General features: G+C 46.4%; 1 protein-coding gene and 1 non-coding gene across 2 annotated transcripts; one reads left to right on the forward strand and one right to left on the reverse strand.

Moving 5' to 3' along the window:
• Positions 1-1447: 1447 nt before the first annotated feature.
• LOC137302249 (zona pellucida sperm-binding protein 3-like) lies at positions 1448-14189 on the forward strand. Its single transcript, XM_067971900.1, has 9 exons — positions 1448-1540; positions 11953-12068; positions 12156-12259; positions 12351-12528; positions 12614-12740; positions 12821-12900; positions 12982-13103; positions 13176-13310; positions 13393-14189. The coding sequence occupies exons 1-9, from the start codon at positions 1448-1450 to the stop codon at positions 13527-13529; spliced, it is 1092 nt and encodes a 363-aa protein (XP_067828001.1). The 3' UTR covers positions 13530-14189.
• On the reverse strand, positions 1641-1722 carry trnal-uag (transfer RNA leucine (anticodon UAG)). Its single transcript has one exon. It is a non-coding gene; the product is annotated as a tRNA-Leu (tRNA).
• Positions 14190-19100: the final 4911 nt, after the last annotated feature.

Raw genomic sequence — 19100 nt, forward strand, 5'->3', positions numbered from 1 at the left:
AGTTATGTTAAACGTTTATAACTCATTGTTCAGGCCTCATCTGAAGTATTGTGTCCAATTCTGGGCACTATAATTTATTAAGGAGGTCAAGGTCTTGGAGAGGATGGAGAGGAGATTTCCCAGAATTATACCAGGGATGGGGTTTAGTTGTGTGGAGAGACTCGAGAACCTGGGATTGTTCTGCTTCGAGCAATGAAGGTTAAGGGTAGAAGTAATCCACGTGTTCAAAATTAAGAGGGGTTTTGATCGAGCAAATAAGGAGAAACTTCACCCACTGGCGGGAGGGTCGGCAACCAACGGACGCAGATTTAAGATAATTGGCAAAAGAACCAGAAGGGAAATAAGGAGATTTTTTTTTACACAGCGAATTTTTATGATCTGGAACGCACTGCCTTAAAGGATGGTGGAGCTCGATTCAATCGTAACTTTAAAAGGAGAATTGGATAAATACTTGAGTATCTCCCCACAGATACTACCTGACCTGCTGAGTGTTGCCAGCAGTTTCTGGGTTTATTTTTGAGCTTTCACTGGAGCAGTTTTCCTGACAACCTGCAACTTGCCTCAAGGGCGCAGCTTCAAGCACAACTTTCTTGTGCCCTTCTCACACACAAGATCGCACTTTACTTTCCAACACACGCGCTTTAAAATCTGCCGTTTCCGCACACAGCGTCCTGCACCACGAGAATTTGAAAGACCTTCCGCTCATGGCCTGTAATCGCTCCTTTTTCCCCACAGGCGATCTTTACATTTATCCTCTACTCGATTCAATCGCATGTTTCAACAGAACTATTAAGATCAAGGCGGAACACTTCCGATCTTAATGCACCGCCCCAACTTGCCAAATGTGAACCTTTCAACCGCCATTCGCAGCTCTGTAGCGCTGCCCGTCACTCACGCAACTCAACTGCTGAGAGAAAAGAGCCAACAAGCATCAAAACAAAAACCAGTTCTTCAGTTACCATCCCCTGGATCACAAGATTCCCCAAGTAAATTTCGTGAACAATCGGGCGGCTGGCTTTCCAGAGACCAACCCTGCTTTCGTCGTGTTTGTATGTCGAGCGGTCACGCAGATCGAAATGTATCGACTGATTTCAAGGCACAAATGAACATTGGTGTGAATGGGACATGTGCCCAATAGAAACAGCGGTCGGAGCAGAACAAACTTAAAGGAGTGAGATCGTGAAAGTGAATGTTAGAGTCGGCAATGGAGCAGGAAAGTGTCCATGAAATGGAAGGAGGAAAGGAAAGGCGGCCTCTTGACTGTGGAAGGAAGAAAAAGCTGGGAGAAGAGGCGGGTTTGAACTGTGGAACATCAAGTACAGGCATGTGAGAGAGGTGGGATTTGACGGAATTGAAAGGTTTCACCAAAACATTTTCCTTTCATGTTCTGAAGATTGATTTCTTGCTGCATCCTCTCAGCACATGTGGGAAAGGAAAAAATCGGTAAATGAAACTCTGTGGAGACTCGGATTCGCTCCGATGTTACTGCGACCACAACGCAGAGTGTCAACCTCAAAACGATCACGACGATGTACATCAGGTGTGGCAGTTGTGCCCCAACAACATTAATGGCACGCATGACACTGCTGAGAAAAGAAAGATTTTGGTGATGAGGCTAAAATAATTAACAGCTCAGATTATGGCAGCGGTGGGATTCGAACCCACGCCCCCGCAGAGACTGGAGCCTAAATCCAGCGCCTTAGACCGCTCGGCCACGCTACCATTTCACAAGGGTGTTGTCCAGAATCTCGGAACTGGTGATTGAAAAGCGGCTTTCCGACTCTGACCTTTGAGTCCAAGATTTTTGCCTTGAAAGAATCAAATAAAAGGGCTTTCTTTGCACTGTTCTTGCGACCAGGTGGCTGAGTGGTTGAGGTGATGGACTGCTAATCCATTGAGCTTTGCCAGCATGGCTTTGTATCCCAGCCGCGCCATTATTGCCTTTTTTTAATCGTTCATGGGATGTGGGCGTCGCTGGCGAGGCCACCATTTATTGCCCATCCCGAATTGCCCTTGAGAAGGTGGTGGTGAGCCGCCTTCTTGAACCGTTGCAGTCCATGTGGTGAAGGTTCTCCCACAGTGCTGTTAGGTAGGGAGTTCCAGGATTTTGACCCAGCGACGATGAAGGAACGGTGATATATTTCCAAGTTGGGATGGTGTGTGACTTGGAGGGGAACGTGCAGGTGGTGTTATTCCATGTGCCTGCTGCCCTTGTCCTTCTATATGTTAGAGGTCGTGGGTTTGGGAGGTGCTGTCGAAGAAGCCTTGGCGAGTTGCTGCAGTGCATCCTGTGGATGGTACACACTGCAGCCACAGTGCGCCGGTGGTGAAGGGAGTGAATGTTTAGGTTGGTGGATGGGGTGCCAATCAAGTGGGCGACTTTGTCCTGGATGGTGTCGAGCTTCTTGAGTGTTGTTGGAGCTGCACTCATCCAGGCAAGTGGAGAGTATTTCATCACACTCCTGACTTGTGCCTTGTCGATGGTGGAAAGGCTTTGGGGAGTCCGGAGGTGGGTCACTCACCACAGAATACCCAGCTTCTGGCCTAATCGTGTAGCCACAGTATTTATATGGCTGGTCCAGTTAAGTTTCTGGTCAATGGCGACACCCAGGATGTTGATGGTGGGGGATTCGGCGATGGTAGTGCCGTTGAATGTCAAGGGGAGGTGGTCAGACTCTCTCTTGTTGGAGATTGTCATTGCCTGGCAATTGTCTGGCATGAATGTTACTTGCTACTTCTGAGCCCAAGCCTGGATATTGTCCAGGTCTTGCTGCATGTGGGCACGGACTGCTTCTTATCTGTGGGTTTGCGAATGGAACTGAACACTGCGCAATCATCAGCAAACATCCCCATTTCTGACCTTATGATGGGGGAAAGGTCATTGATGAAACAGCTGAAGATGGTTGGGCCAAAGACACTGCCCTGAGGAACTCCTGCAGCAATGTCCTGGGGCTGAGATGATTGGCCTCCAACAACCACTACCATCTTCTTTTGTGCTCCGTCTGACTCCAGCCACTGGAGAGTTTTCCACTGGAGCGGCAGCTGAACGGATGGTCTCAATCTTTGTGACAAAATAGTCCAGGAGCTCCTCGCAATTTTAGTGGTGAGGGTGGAGGAGGCAGGTGGTGCAAGAAGTCGGTTTGTGGTCGAGAAGAGACACCGGGGATATCTTTGGATTCCTGGATAATCCTGGAATAATGAGCAGTTTTCTGTCTCTCTCTGTTTCGGGCTGGTGAATTCGCCCGGGTCTGTTCACAGCGCGATTCTGCGTTTTATTTCTTCCTCATTATTGTGGTTCTGTCATCGAGGTGAGGATTTTAAAATCTGCTCGGAGATCAGTGAAATTAAATCGGAGAAAGTGAAAAAGTCCGAGTCCGTTTTTCACCGTATTTTCTTCATCCAATATTGCTGATAAATGAAAGTGAAGCTTCTAAAGGCAGACCTTCCCGTCGGGGAATTGACCCCAGTCTCCAGGGTGATAGACACTGATACTCACCATGATACTAACGAGGAACTGGTGCCGGAAGGGGATGTCCGTTCACCACAGATGCTTCACGTTTCAGTAAATCTGTTTGAACTATTCTTTTGATGACAGTTTGTTTAACTTTCCACGGACCACTGTTGAAAGAAGAATTACCGACCACTTTCCGTCTCATGTTGGATCATGATGTGGGGAGTGCGGGAGAGAGTGAGACAGAGAAAGACCGACTCAAGAAAACATAGAAAATATGAGGCACATACACAGACAGATGGACACAGACACGCATACACATGGAGTGACTCAGAAATATGGAGAGACAGAACATGGATAATTTGGCTGATTTTTGTTCTATTTCTGTCGTAGATTTCGTGAAATCTCACAGATCAATGAGCATAAAACTCGAGGTGTTCAATGCTGTGGAATTTTAATTCACTTCAGAATTATTAATTCCACAAGAAACCTGTTGAATTTTGAAACGCAGAGATGAACACGTTGATAAATGACGGGATCTGAAGTCTCTCAGATTCGAACCTGTGCGAGGGAAATGAATGAAATTTTAATCTGTCACCTTAACCACGAGTCAGTTAAAATCACAATCGCTCTGCATCCAGTCTCCAAACAGTCTCTGTTCAATAATATTCTGAAAGCGACAATCAGCTGTTTATTTTTCTCTGTAGTTTTTTTTAGGAAGAAGCTCGGCGAAGACATAAAATTAAAAGTTGGCGTCTTATAAATGCTCACCACGATAATAGAGAGAAAGAACGAAAGAAAGACAGAGTCAGTTGTTCGTTGTCTAACAAAGAGAAGGAAATGTAAAAGGTTCTTTCAACAGTGGCCCGTGGAAAATTAAACAAACTGTCATCAAATAAATCGTTGAAGAAATTCACTGACACATGAAGCATTTTTAACACCATCTGGGGTGAGTGTAGAATCAATGCAGTAATTCCTCGTTAGTATAGTGGTGAGTATCCTCCCCTGTCACGCCGGAGACCGGGGTCCAATTCCCCGACGAGGACGTTAAATTTTCGCCGCCTGTCAAAGTTTTTATCTGCAACATTGGATGTGGAAAATGCAGTGTGAAACTGACTCGGAGATTCCCACTTTCCTCAATTTAAATGAACTGATGTTCCAGCGGTTTTAAAATCTGCTCTCCGCGTCACTCTTCACCTCGATCTAAGACTGGCTTCTGTGACGGTGGGGATATCGGGAGGAGGCCGAGATGGATCATCCACTCGGCACTTCTGGCTGAAGATGGTTGCTCACAGTTCAGCCTTGTCTTTTGCACTCACGTGCTGGGCTTTACCATCATTGAGGATGGGGATGTTCACAGAGCCTCCTCCCGTTCGTTGTTTAATTGACCACCACCATTCACAACTGGGTGTGGCAGGACTGCAGAAGATCCGTTGGTTGTGGGATCGCTTAGCTCTGTCTGCAGCATGCTGCTTCTGCTGTTTGGCAAGTCGTCCTGTGTTACTTTCAGGTTATTGGAGGGTGTATGTTTGTGTGTACATGCGGTGTGTCTGTGTGTGAGTGTGTATGTAGCTATGGATGTGTGTGTTTGTGTATGTGTGAATATGTCTGCGTGTGTCTCACTTTTTCTACCCGTTTCTGAGTGTCTCTCTCTTTCTTTCTTTCTGTCACTTTTTCCCTGTTCCCCACATAATTTTTCTCTGGACCTTGACTAACAAAGAGATAGAAAATAAGTCTTCTTTCAACAGTGGTGCGTGGAACGTTAAACAAACTGTCATCAAAGAAGTCGTTAAAATAGATTCACTGAAACATGCATCCTTTTCATTGCTGTATGTGAGATCTTCCGAGTCGGTTTTCTCATCTGCGCCTGTTCCGAGACCTGTCTCTCTCTGTATCTCCGTCTTTTTTCTTTCTGAATGTCTCTCTCTCTCTCTGTCGATTGGTCTCTCCCTGTCTCGGGCTGGTGACTCAGACCCGGTCTGTCCACAGTGCGATTCTGCATTTTATTTTTTGTCGATCATTGTGGTTCTGACATCGAGCTGAAGCGTGAGGCAGAGAGCAGATTTTAAAATCACTGTGGAATCAAATTGTGGAAGTGGGAAAGGCCGAGTTAGTTTTTCTTTGTATTTTCAACATCCAACATAAATTAAAGTGAAGCTTCGAAAGCAGCAATAACCTCCTCGTTGGGGAATTGAACCCCGGTCGCCCGCGTGACAGGCGGGGATACTCACCACTATACTAACGAGGAATTGATGCTGGTTGTGATCGTACATTCACCACAGATGCTTCATGTTTTACTGACTCTTTTTGAACTACTATTTGTTGACAGTTTGTTTAATTTTCCATGGGCCACTGTTGAAAGACGGAGATGCAGAGAGGGACAGGTCTCGGAACAGGCGCAGATGAGAAAGCAGACTCGGAAGATCTTCTCTTTGTTCGATTATGTCCAGAGTAAAATTATGTGGGGAGCGCGGGAGATAGTGGGAGAGAAAGAAGGAGAAACAGATGCATTCAGGAAAACATGGAAAATGTGAGACACACAGACACACGCATGCATCGACAGACAGATACATACACACACAGAAAGACACACCTACACAAAGAAACACACACATACATATGAACATACAGTAACTTAGACATACGGAGAGACAGACCATAGGTAATTTGGACGATTTTTAAAATTCTTTCATGGGATGTGGGCATTGCTGGCAAGGCCAGCAGGTATTGCTCATCCCTAATTGCCCTTGAGAAGGTGGTGGTGAGCCTCCTTCTTCAACCGCTGCAGTCTGTGTGGTGAAGGTTCACCCACAGTGCTGTTAGATGGGGAGTTCCAGGATTTTGACGCAGCGGCGATGTACTTCCAAGTCAGGATGGTGTGTGAATTGAAAGGGATGTGCAGGTGGTGTTGTTCCCGTGCACCTGCTGCCCTTTTCCTTCTCGGTGGTCGATGTCGCGGGTACTTTTGTGCTCGGTATGACTCCAGAAACTGGAGAGTTTTCCACTGGAGCGGAAGCTGAACAGATGGTCTCAATCTTAGTGACAGAATAGTCCATGAGCTCCTCGCAATTTTTGTGGTGAGGGTGGAGGAGGCAGGGGGGGGGGTCCAATAAGTCGTTTTGTCTCGAGAAGAGATACCGGGGATATCTTTGCATTCCAGGATGATCTGTTTCGGGCTGGTGACAGCGCGATTCTGCGTGTTATTTCTTGCCCATCATTGTGGTTCTCACATCGAGCTGAAGCGTGAGGCAGAGAGCAGATATTTAAAATCGCTGTGAAATCAAATTGCAGAAGTGGGAAAGGCCGAGTCAGTTTTTCATTGTATTTTCAACATTCAAAATTGCAGATAAATGAAAGTGAAGCTTCGAAAGCAGCAATAACCTCCTCGTCGGGGAATTGAACACCGGTCTCCCGCGTGACAGGCGGGGATACTCACCACTATACTAACGAGGAAGTGGCGCAGGTTTTTAACGTACATTCACCACAGATGCTTCACATTTCAGTGAATCTGGTTCGATCAAGGGTTCGATCAAGATGAAATCTCCCTCGACACAGTCACAGAGGATGTAATTTGTGAATTTGACAAGGGTCGTTTCAGTACTGTGGCAGGAGTGGAAGCCTGATTGGAGGGATTCAAACATGGTGTTGTGGGAAAGATGGACACGGATTTAGGAGGCATTGAAGGACTTTGGAGAGGAAAGGGAGGTGGGAGATGGGGCGGTCTTTTAAAAGGACAGAGGGTCAAGGGTGGGTCTTTTGAGAAGGAGGGTGATGACGGCAGATTTGATGAGGAGGGGGCAGTACCTGAGGAGAGGGGACCGTTAACAATGTCAGCAAACATGGGGCCAGGAAAGGAGGTTGTGTATTCAGAAGTTTGGAGGGAATAGGGTCGAGGGAGCAGGAGGTGGGTCTCATGGTCAAGTTGAGCTCAGAGAGGGCATGAGGGGAGATAGGAGAGAAACTTGGTGGGCTAGGGGAAGGGAAGGGAACGGCAGAGGCAGTTGAATGGATGGTCTCAATCTTAGTGACAAAGAAGTCCATGAGCTCCTCGCACTTGTTGTTGGAGGTGAGGGTGGAGAGGGGATGGGAGAGGGGTTTAAGAAGATGGTTTGTAGTGAAGAGAATCCGGGGGTTATCTTTACATTCCAGGATGATCCTGGAATAGTGAGCAGTTTTGTCAGAGGAGACAGGACCCGATAGTGCTTTATGTGGTCCAGCCAGATCTGGCGATGAATGGCCAAAGAATGGACAGTTGGGAATTTGAAAGTGCCGTTGTAAGTGACTTTAGGGGAGAGTTTTTTCCCAGGGATGAACACAGAAGGAAGTGGGTTAGTCCCACTCCCCGGCTCTTTCCCCACAGCCCTGTGAATTTTTTCCGGTCAAGTATTTATCCAATTCCCTTTCGAAAGTTACCATTGAACCTGCTTCCACCTCCCTTTCAGGCAGTGCATTCCCGATCATAAAAACTCGCTGCGTAAAAAAATCTCTCCTCATTCCTCCCGCCCGTGGCTTTTTTTCCCATTTATTTTTAATCTGTGTCCTCTGGTTATTAACCCTCCCATCACTGGAAACAGTTTCTCCTTATTTCGTCTGTCAAAACCTTTCATAATTGTGAACACCTACATTAAATCGCCCCTTAACCTTCTGGGTGTTGTCTCAGTGCCCTTCCTGTTGATTCCTCCTTCCATTCCCATGTGGTCTGGTGGTTAGGATTCCTGGTTTTCCTGCAGGTGGCGTGGGTTCAACTCCCGGTGTAGGAATAACAGCCTTTTAATCCCAGCCTCCCAATTTGCCTGCAGTCCGAGCTATGGCTGCTGCTTCCTCCCTCGCTTCTGTGTCAGTCCCACAATCACACTGAGAAATGAGGCAGACCACAGCTCTTAAAGGGACAGTGCACCAAAAACACAGTCCCACAAGCTGAAGGGAAGCAAGCAACAATCTCCCGACAGGTCACTCAGCAGCTCATGGCCAAGTATTTGTCTACAATCCTTTTAATATTTACTGTAAAGCCCGAGTCTCAGTGAAACACACACAGAACATTCTGGAAACACTGGGAGCTGGAACCCACACCCTTCTAAACGCCAGCCTGACTCCCTGGTGTTACTCTCACACCCGGCGAGTCATGAACCAGATTGTGCCACTCCCAGACTAACTGATGACCACAGCCTCAGCCCTGGATCCCAGTCTGCACCATAACCGCAGCCTGTTTTGCTAACAAGTCTATTATGTGATACTTTATCCTCCCGTAATCTCTCCCTGCATAGAAACTCCCCGACCCATAGAAAGTGGGGTGGGATTCCTGAGTTCATTCTGTGATGTGCATTGGCGGAGTGGGACTGCATGGATTGATCTTCCATAGAGCCGGTAATCACTCGATGGGCCGAATGGCCTCCTTCCGTGCTGTAACCTTGCTATGATTCTATGATTCCATATGGGTGGAGAGGGTTACAAGGAAGTGATCGGAGATGGCCTTATCCATGATTGAGACGATGGGAGTAGAGAGGCCACGTGAGATGGCAAGGTCGAGGGGGTGGCCATGAATATGGGTCGGGGAGTTTCTATGCAGGGAGAGATTAAGGGAGGATAAAGTATCACATAATAGACTTGTCAGCAAAATTGAAGCCCATGGGATTAAAGGGACAATGGCAGCGTGGATACAAAATTGGCTAAGGAGCAGTAAACAGAGAGTAGTGGTGAACGGTTGTTTTTCAGACTGGAGGCAAGTATACAGTGGTGTCCCCCAGGGCTCGGTATTAGGACCACTGCTCTTTTTGATATATATTAATGACCGGGACTTGGGTGTACAGGGTATAATTTCAAAGTTTGCAGATGACAGGAAACTCAGAAATGTAATAAACAATGTTGAGGATAGTAACAGACTTCAGGAGGACATGGACAGACTGGTGAAATGGGTAGAAACATGGCAGATGAAATTTAATACAGAGAATTGTGAAGCGATACATTTTGGTAGGAAGAATGAGGAGATGTAATGTAAACTAAATGGAACAATTTTAAATGGAGTGGACGAATAGAGAGACCTGGGGGTGTAGTTACACAAATCTTTGAAGGTGGCAGGACAAATTGAGAAGGCTGTTAAAAAAATCAAGTGGGGCCCTTGGCTTTATTAATTGAGGCACAGAATAGAAAGGAAGGAATTGATACAAAATCTTGATAAAACACTGGTTAGGCCTCAGCTGGAGTATTGTGTTCAATTCTGGGCACCAAACATTAGGAAGGATGTCAAGGCCTTAGAGAGGATGCAGAGGAGATTTACTAGAATGGTGCCAGGAATGAGGGACTTCAGTTCTGTGGAGAGACTGGAGAAACTGGGGCTGTTCTCCTTAGAACAGAGAACATAAAGTGGAGATTTGATAGAGGTGTTCAAAATTGTGAAGGGTTTTCAAAGAGTAAAGAAGGAGAAAATTTCCAGTTGCAGAAGGGCAGTTACAGGTCAGATGGGGAGCAAAGCTCCCTCCACACTGTGACATCAAACACTCCCAGGGAAGGTACAGCACGGGTTATATGCAGATGTCGCTCCCTCTACACTGTCAAATCAAACACTCACACGGCAGGTACAACATGCGTTAGATACACAGTAATGCTTCCTCTACACTGTGCAGTTCAGATCTCGCCTCAGACTTCAGATAAAAGGTTGGTTTCCTGGACACTCTGCTGGTGTCTCTCTGCATCTCTGTACCCAGTTACACCGCTCCCGACCTCCCTCTGCTGGTGTCTCTCTGCATCTCTGTACCCAGTTACACCGCTCTCTACCTCCCTCTGCTGGTGTCTCTCTGTATCGCTGTACTCAGTTACACCGCTCTCTACCTCCCTCTGCTGGTGCCTCTCTGTACACAGTTACACCGCTCCCTACCTCCCTCTGCTGGTGTCTCTCTGTATCTCTGTACTCAGTTACACCGCTCTCTACCTCCCTCTGCTGGTGTCTCTCTGTATCTCTGCACTCAGTTGCACCGCTCTCTCCCTCCGTCTTTTTTCTTTTCTTTTTTTCTTTTTTTTCGAAAGAAACTTATGAAATAGGACAATGGAAGTGATTGAATGAAAGCAGGATCAGAAAGATATTGAGTTTTTTTCTGAAAGACATCCAATCGTATCACAACAGCGACTCATTGAATTGGAGTCAGGTGACTGCAGTGTATAAAAGGTGTTGGTTGGTGGGTAAAGGAATAGTTGAGTTGTTTGGTATCATGGGGGATTTTGTAGTGAGAGGTTTGTTCTCGGTGCTGGTGTTCGTTGGAGTGGTTTGTTGCTCTGATATTTGGGAACAGTTTAGAGGCCAGAGATTTCCATGGAGAAGAGTAAAACCCACCCCTGTGCCCCAGAGAGTCTCTCTCCCTGTGCCTCCCTTTGGTTCCCATTTCAGTGTGTCTGAGGGGAGAAGTCTGTCTCCACTGCAGACTGTGATGGTGCAGTGTGGAGAGCAGAACCTGCTGGTGAGGGTAGACATGGATTTATTTGGAACCAGGCACCTGATTAAAGCTGCTGACCTGACCCTGGGGACAGCAGGTTGTCGGCCAACTGGGATCCACTCTCAGAACCACACTGTCCTCTTTGACTATGGGCTCCATGAATGTGGCAGCAGATTGCAGGTAATGTGATTCCTCAACTCTTGCTCCAATTTCACTGTGTAGATTACTGCCCACTCTGAACTCATTAACATCGGGTGAAACTCCAGCCACTGAGGAGATCCCTGAATGAAATCTGTGCATAAATTCTTGCCCACTGTGAAGTATCACCCTGTGTGAAACTACTACTTTATATTGACCTGTTAATCTTAGCTTTATATTTAAAAAGAACTTCAACTTGTCACTGAGGGACTGCATCTTTCTTAAATGGGTCATTACTACTCTCTAACTCTGAGATTCAGTTCTGTTGACCTTGAACCTTTAACGACATTCCTCCAAACCAGTCTGTTCTTTTGTGCCTCAATTGATTTATCTTTTCCGTGCCTTCTCGTGGATATTCAGGCCTGTTGCCTCAACTTGTGGTCAATGAATGTTCAATGTGCAAGTTCCTGTTGAGACTTCTCTTGAAAAATGAAACAAGTGGAATAATAATTGGGATACAATGTATTAAAGGGGAACTCCACTTTTGGTTATTACTCCTGCCAATCCCCTTGATTCCACGGACACAGATGAGATTTAAAAGTGATGTTGTTTTGTGCTCCATATCAGGGTTAACTTGAAGCCCCTTAAGGTGAAAAGCTCTATTCTATATGGGAAAGAATGCTCATCAAATCTGGCAGTGCCAATCATTTCAGGGTTTCTGACTGCAGGCCTGAAGTCCCCTGTAATAGAAAGTGGACTGAGCAGAGTAACAGAGGCTGCTCGAGGGAACTTCAACCAATGGTGGAGCTGCTTCAATCATGTGTCATTGAGGAACAGCTGAAACCCCTCAAACTGCTGCTTAACAGGGCAGGAAAATGACCAGAAATAGCTTTTGTCCAATGAGACCAGCTCTTCATTCCTTAACCTGATGTCTTTCAGATGGCTGGAGATTTCCTGGTCTACACCACCCACCTGAACCACACCCCAAATGCTCATGGATCTGTCATTGTGAGAACGAATGGAGCCATCATTCCAATTGAGTGCCATTATTTTAGGTAAGAATCTTTACTCTGTGGCAAATAAGGTCTACAGCAGGTGCAGTTCTCTGAAGTTGTCCTGAAATTACACTCCTGTCCTTCCAGGAAGGGCAATGTGAGCAGTGACCCTATCAAGCCCACCTGGATCCCATTCAGCTCGACCAAGTCTGGAGAAGGGCTTCTGTCATTCTCACTGCGTCTTATGAACGGTATGTGATGGGTGGATGGGGAGTGCTTTTCTGTGGTCTCCCACTAGGAGTTTCACCCACTGTCTCCAACCCTTGTCCTCTTGTACTTCAGATGACTGGCTTACAGAGCGCACCTCGACTGTCTACTACCTGGGTGACCTCATTCACATTGAGGCCTCTGTTTCAATGACCAACCACATGCCCTTGAAGCTCTACATTGACAGCTGTGCAGCTACATTGAGCCCAGACAAGGATTCCACCCCAAGATACAATATCATTGACTCCCATGGGTAAGGAGCTCTCTGCTTTCTCCAGCTGGTTATGTCTCAATGGGTTCACTAAATTCACTTTGTCCCTTTATTAATCTTTCTTCAGTTGCCTCCTGGACAGCAAAATTGAGGACTCCTTTTCAACCTTTGTGTTGCCAAGAGGTGAACGTGAGCTGGACAAACTCCAGTTTGACCTGGATGCGTTCCGCTTCTTTGGAGATGACCGTTCCTTGGTAAGAGGAAGCCAAACATTGGGTTCCCCATGTTGGGAGGAGGTCACCAAATAACAACTTGTATTGAATGTGTCCCTCAGATTTTCATCACCTGTCACCTGAAAGTTGCTGCAGTGTATCGGAGAGATTCCATGAACAAAGCTTGTACTTTCCAGAATATGTAAGTTCCCTCTCTCGCTCAGGGATGTGTTGATTAAAGGGTGATGGACAACCTGGTTGATAAACAGATTCTCTGGTTTAGCTGGACCCCATTGGAAGAATCCAACAATGACGTGTGTGCCTGTTGTCATCTGGGTAACTGCAGTGCCACGAGGGAATTCCGACTTGATTCCAGAGGAAGGAGGGATCTTGTATCTGGACCTGGTAGGACATTGATCCTCTTGATTGTTGGAGGTCACCCTTTACCCTATCTAACTGGAATGTTTGATATTGCAGAGAGTGATGCTGAATTGAAGTGGGAGGGTGAGGCCTCACTTGGACCCCTGGTCATTCTGGATCCTTATGTGACAGACGTGGCAACTGAGCCCCTTAATGAGGTTGAGCAAAGGATGCAGGAGAGGTCTCCGGGTGGTGAGTTGGCCGACTGCTAGTTTCCATTTTCCCCTCAGTATTTCCTTCCCTCACTGACCATTGGTTTCTTGTTCCTTTTTAGGTGTGGCGTCTGAGGTGGTCCTGATCCTGGCCCTGACTGTGACCGCTGTATCTCTGATCTCTGCTTCTTTGATCGCCTTGTTTCTGTACAGGAAACACAAGCAAACCCAGTTCAACCAGTTATCAAATGACCAATAAATCAGTGACTACTTGTATCTTCTAATGGCTGGTTGCTCATTTTTCATTATCTGGCTCCAATCAGCATGCAATGAGTGCTCAATACTGTTCGTAACACTCTGCACTCCTCCACAGTTCCTCCTGTTAGTGAAATAGGTTTTAATGGGTCCATGTAAGTAGTTGCAGAATGGTTGGTAATAGTGTATCCAGACCCAGTCCAGGGATGGCTGCAGCAATGGGTGAAGGCTTGCCAGGCCCTCATTGTGCAGGTCAATGAACTTTAAAGGGACAGTGGGACTGGCCTGAGGTACTGGTGCCGGCTGGTTGACTGCCCAATCATTCCCTTGGTGCTCTGCAGTCATTGATCACTCGAATCCCCACACGGGCTCCAAACTCCAGTTAAACTTTCCCGTTCGGATCTAATTGTCCAAACACCAATACAATTGAAAGTCAGTGGCCTTGGAACTCTCTTCCAAGATTGAAGATCTCTGCCCCTGGTGTAAAGATTCTTGTTTAGTGGGGCTGGGACTCCGGGTAGATTTCAAATGCTCAGTGTAAATATGTACACGGGAGGCAATGTTGTGCCCATTGGGTACAGGCACAGTGAGAGTGTGAGGGATGGGGAGCCCAGCGGTTGTGTTTTAACTCTGTTGGATGTGAATTTCACCTGTCTTCTTGTGAGCACAGGCTGAAGTTTCGATATCTTCAGCTTCCCCTCACGACAGGCCCTCAGGATTTTATTGTATGTAGTTAGTCCTATTTTCAGATTACATTATTTATCGTTCACTGTATTTGAGGGGTGGTCACAGGAACAGGATTAGGCCATTTCGCCCCTTGAGCCTGGTCCACCATTCAATGAGATCATGGTTGATCTGTGACATAACATCGAGCGGGAGGAGGTATTGGCGGTTTTAGCAGGCCTAAAAATGAATAAATCCCCAGGCCCGGACGAAATGTATCCCAGGCTACTGTGTGAGGCAAAGGAGGAGATTGGGGGGGCTGTAACACATATATTCAGAACCTCTCTGGCCACAGGGGATGTGCCAGAGGACTGGAGAACCGCTAATGTAGTACCATTATTCAAGAAGGGGAGTAGGGAAAAACCGGGGAACTACAGGCCAGTGAGCCTAACATCAGTGGTAGGAAAATTATTGGAAAAAATTCTGAAGGACAAAATTAGTCTCCACTTGGAGAAGCAAGGATTAATCAGGGATAGTCAACATAGCTTTGTCAAGGGAAGATCATGTCTGACTAATTTGATTGAATTTTTTGAGGGGGTGACTAGGCGTGTGGATGAGGGTAACGCAGTGGATGTGGTATACATGGATTTCAGTAAGGCCTTCGATAAAGTCCCGCACAGGAGACTGGTCAAGAAGGTACGAGCCCATGGAATCCAGGGTGCCTTGGCACTTTGGATACAAAACTGGCTTAGTGGCAGAAGGCAGAGGGTGATGGTCGAAGGTTGTTTTTGTGACTGGAAGCCTGTGGCCAGTGGGGTACCACAGGGATCTGTGCTGGGGCCCTTGCTGTTTGTGGTCTACATTAACGACATGGATATGAATGTAAAAGGTATGATCAGTAAGTTCGCTGATGATACAAAAATTGGTAGGGTGGTAAATAGCGAGGAGGATAGCCTCAGTCTTAGGACTATATCAATGGGTTGGTCAGATGGGCGGAACAGTGGCAAATGGAATTTAACCCGGAAAAGTGCGAGGTGATGCACTTTGGAGGGACTAACAAGGCAAGGAAATACACAATGAATGGGAAGACCCTAGGCAAGACAGAGGGTCAGAGGGATCTTGGTGTGCAAGTTCACAGATCCCTGAAGGCGGCAGAACAGGTAGATAAGGTGGTAAAGAAGGCATATGGGATACTTGCCTTTATTAGCCGAGACATAGAATATAAGAGCAAGGAGGTTATGATGGAGCTGTATAAAACACTGGTCAGGCCACAGCTGGAGTACTATGTGCAGTTCTGGTCGCCGCACTACAGGAAGGATGTGATCGATTTGGAGAGGGTGCAGAGGAGATTCACCAGGATGTTACCAGGGCTGGAGCGCTACAGCTATGAAGAGAGACTGGGAAGATTGGGTTTGTTTTCCTTGGAGCAGAGGAGGCTGAGGGGGGACATGATTGAGGTGTACAAAATTATGAGGGGCATAGATAGGATGGATACTAAGGAGATTTTTCCCTTCGTTGAGGGTTTTATAACAAGGGGGCATAGATTCAAGGTAAAAGGCGGGAGGTTTCGAGGGGATTTGAGAAAGAACTTTTTCACCCAGAGGGTGGTTGGAGTCTGGAACTCACTGCCTGAGAGGGTTGTGGAGGCAGGAACCCTCACAACATTCAAGAAGCATTTGGATGAGCACTTGAAATGCCATAGCATACAAGGCTACGGACCAAATGCTGGAATATGGGATTAGATTAGACTGGGCTTGATGGCCGGCGCGGACATGATGGGCCGAAGGGCCTCTATCCGTGCTGTATAACTCTATAACTCCATATACCTGCCTTAGTCATATCACTTACCTTTTGGTTAACAAAATTTTATTCTGAGATAATAGATTTAACAATTGAGCGAGCATCAACTGCTCTTTGTGGAAGAGTGTTCCTAACTTCTCCCACTCTTTGCGTGTAGAAGTGTCTCTTAACTTCACTCCTGAAAGTCCTGATTCTAATTTTTAGGTTATGTCCCCTGGTCGCTAAACTGGCTGTTTTTATAACTTTACAGTGAATTGGGCCAAATCCATGTCTGGGACACCCTTTACTTTGAAATATTGAAATTTGTTCATAAAATGTTCTTCAGATTAATAAGAGAATGTTTAACTTCACTGAGCTGGGTTTTTCTTTTTGGTAAATCAGACATTCAGGGGGCCTATTAAACAGGATGGGAGCTGTTAGCAGTAAACACCCTCGCTTCAGACAACATTCTTTGGCAGGTGGAAACCACTTCTCCATTTAAATCAAATCATAGTAATATTTTACTTGAGCTCCAATCACTGAAGTTTAGTGTTTAAACATAGCAGGAGATCCAGGCTTGTTCTGTTGAAGTAGAATAACAATGAGTTAGTGGGAACTTTTAACAAGAGCAATTCATTTCTGCTCACTGTGCACACTGAAGGTGATTTTTCTTCCAGTGGAAACTGCAGTCAGACGGCCCCCTCCTCACTTTCACTCTGAGCTTCCTCACACTATTGATAAATAGTGTTCGGAAACTTTAAACCCAATAGATGACAATACATTCAAGTGTAGTGTCGGTCCATCCTACCCTCTTCTGACTGTTGTCTGATTTACATGTAAACATTTCAGGGAGACTTTACAAACTAGATATACTGGCCCGGACACCAGGAGAACTACTTTGGGATTTTGTTTACAATGTTGCAAAAAAATACGATGTAGGAATGCTTAAAGAATTCATTCTCAATGAAGCTTAGGATCTTGCAGTACAGAAACAGGTGACTTTCCTCTTGCTCCTCATCCAATTTAATGTTCCTCTGTTCCAAGGTCCCTGGACACGAGACAAAGCTGGGGTGGAATGTGAGCTGTGAGGAGGATGGAAAGAGGTTCCAATGTGATTTAGACAAGTTGTGTGAGTGGGCAAGAACTTGGCAGATGCAATATAACGTGAATAAATGTGAGGTTATCCACTTTGGTTGTAAAAACAGAAAGGCAGATTATTATCTGAATGGAGATAGATTTGGAAAAGGGGAGGTGCAACGAGACCTGGGTGTCCTTGTCCGCCAGTCGCTGAAAGCGAGCATTCAGGTGCAGCAAACAGTTAGGAAGGCGAATGGTATGTTGGCCTTCATTGCAAGAGGATTTGAGTATAGGAACAGGGATGTCTTACTGCAGTTATACGGGTCTTGGTGAGACAACATCTGGAGTATTGTGTGCAGCTTTGGACTCCTTATCTGAGGAAGGATGTCCTTGCCATGAAGGAGTGCAATGAAGGTTAACCGGACTGATTCCTGGGATGGCAGGACTGACGTATGAGGAGAGATTGGGTCGACTAGGTCTATATTCAGTAGAGTTTAGAAGAATGAGAGGTGATCTCATCAAAACATATAAAATTCCAGCAGGACTAGATGCAGGGAGGATGTTCCCGATGGCTGGGGAGTCCAGAACCAGGGGTCACAGTCTCAGGATACGGGGTATGCCATTTAGAACAGAGATGAGGAGAAATTTCTTCGCTCAGAGGGTGGTGAACCTGTGGAATTCTCTACCACAGAACGCAGTGGAGGCCAAGTCATTAGATGTATTCAAGAAGGAGGTAGATATATTTATTAATGGTAAAGGGGTAAGGGGGAAAAGCGGGAACAGGATACTGAGTTAGAAGATCAGCCATGATCATTTTGAATGGTGGAGCAGGCCCGAAGGGCTGAATAGCCTACTCTTGCTCCTATTTTCTATGTTTCTATACTCCCGTTTAAAATAATTCATCGAGTCTCTGTCAATAACACTGTCGGGCAGAACTCTACATTGTCCCTTCCCTCTCCTTAAAGATTTTTTTTGAACCATAAACATGTATCTTTTGCCATGTCACATTTGACCCAAGGGGTTATAGAATGATAGAAATTTACAGCACAGAAGGAGGCTATTCGGCCCATTGTGTCAGTGCCAGCTGAAAAAGAGCTCTCCAGCCGAATCGCACTGTTGGTCTTGGTCCGCAGCCTTGTAGGTGACGGCACTTCAAGTGCACATCCAAGTATTTTTAAAACGCGATGTGGGTTTCTGCCTCTGCCACCCTTTCAGCCAGTAAGGTCCATACCCACACCACCCTCTGGGTGAAAAAAATTATCCACAGATCCCTTCTAATCCTTCTACCAATTACTTGAAATATATGCCCCCTGGTTATTGGCCTCTCTGCTAAGGGAAATAGGACCTTAATATCCTTTTTTTATTTGTTCATGGGATGTGGGCTTTGCTGGCAAGGCCAGGATTTATTGCGCATCCGAAATTGCCCTTGAGAAGGTGGTGGTGAGCTGCTGTCTTGGAAGTGATGCAGTTCGTCTGTCCCTCAATAATTTAAACACCTCAATTAAATCCCCCCCTCAGCCTCCTCTGTTTCAATGAAAACAACTCCAGCCGATCCAATCCTTCCTCACAGCTAAAATTCTCCAGTCCTGGAACATCCTTGTAAATCTCCTCTGGACCCTCTCTGGTCCAATCCCATCTTTCCTGTAATGTGGTGACCTGAACTGGACACGGGTTAAATTTATTAGTCCGCCTGTTCCCACAGGTCCCAGTCGAGTTTCTTCATTCCTTTCCTTGGTTCAATCCGTCATTCACCGATTGGGTTTATGACCGGTCACCACCTCCTGTGATTTCCCCAATTGGCTGCCCCTCTTCTCAGAGATTCTCTCGCTCCACAGACCACCTGCACTCTGTCGGTTCCACCAATCCGGGAAGCTTCACCTGTGATTGGATGAACTCGGTGACCCGGGCCCGTCATGGCGGCCGAATCTCCCACAATGCAGAGCGGCAGAGAAAAGGCCCCATCTGTGAGACAGGCCGCGCTGCACTCTGGGAGAATGTTCGCACATGCGCACATCACCCGCCGGATCAGTGACCGCTTCCTGTTGTGTCGCGAGAC

Source organism: Heptranchias perlo, chromosome 35 (genome assembly GCF_035084215.1).
Source record: "Heptranchias perlo isolate sHepPer1 chromosome 35, sHepPer1.hap1, whole genome shotgun sequence".
In the NCBI taxonomy this organism is placed as follows: Eukaryota; Metazoa; Chordata; class Chondrichthyes; order Hexanchiformes; family Hexanchidae; genus Heptranchias; species Heptranchias perlo.

Coding starts and splice junctions, on each gene's coding strand:
- LOC137302249 (XM_067971900.1), top strand. CDS start 1,448: ATGAAACTCTGTGGAGACTCGGATTCGCTCCGATGTTACTGCGACCAC. Junction 12,260..12,350: donor CTCACTGCGTCTTATGAACG/GTATGTGATGGG, acceptor CTTGTACTTCAG/ATGACTGGCTTACAGAGCGC. Junction 12,901..12,981: donor GCTTGTACTTTCCAGAATAT/GTAAGTTCCCTC, acceptor TCTCTGGTTTAG/CTGGACCCCATTGGAAGAAT.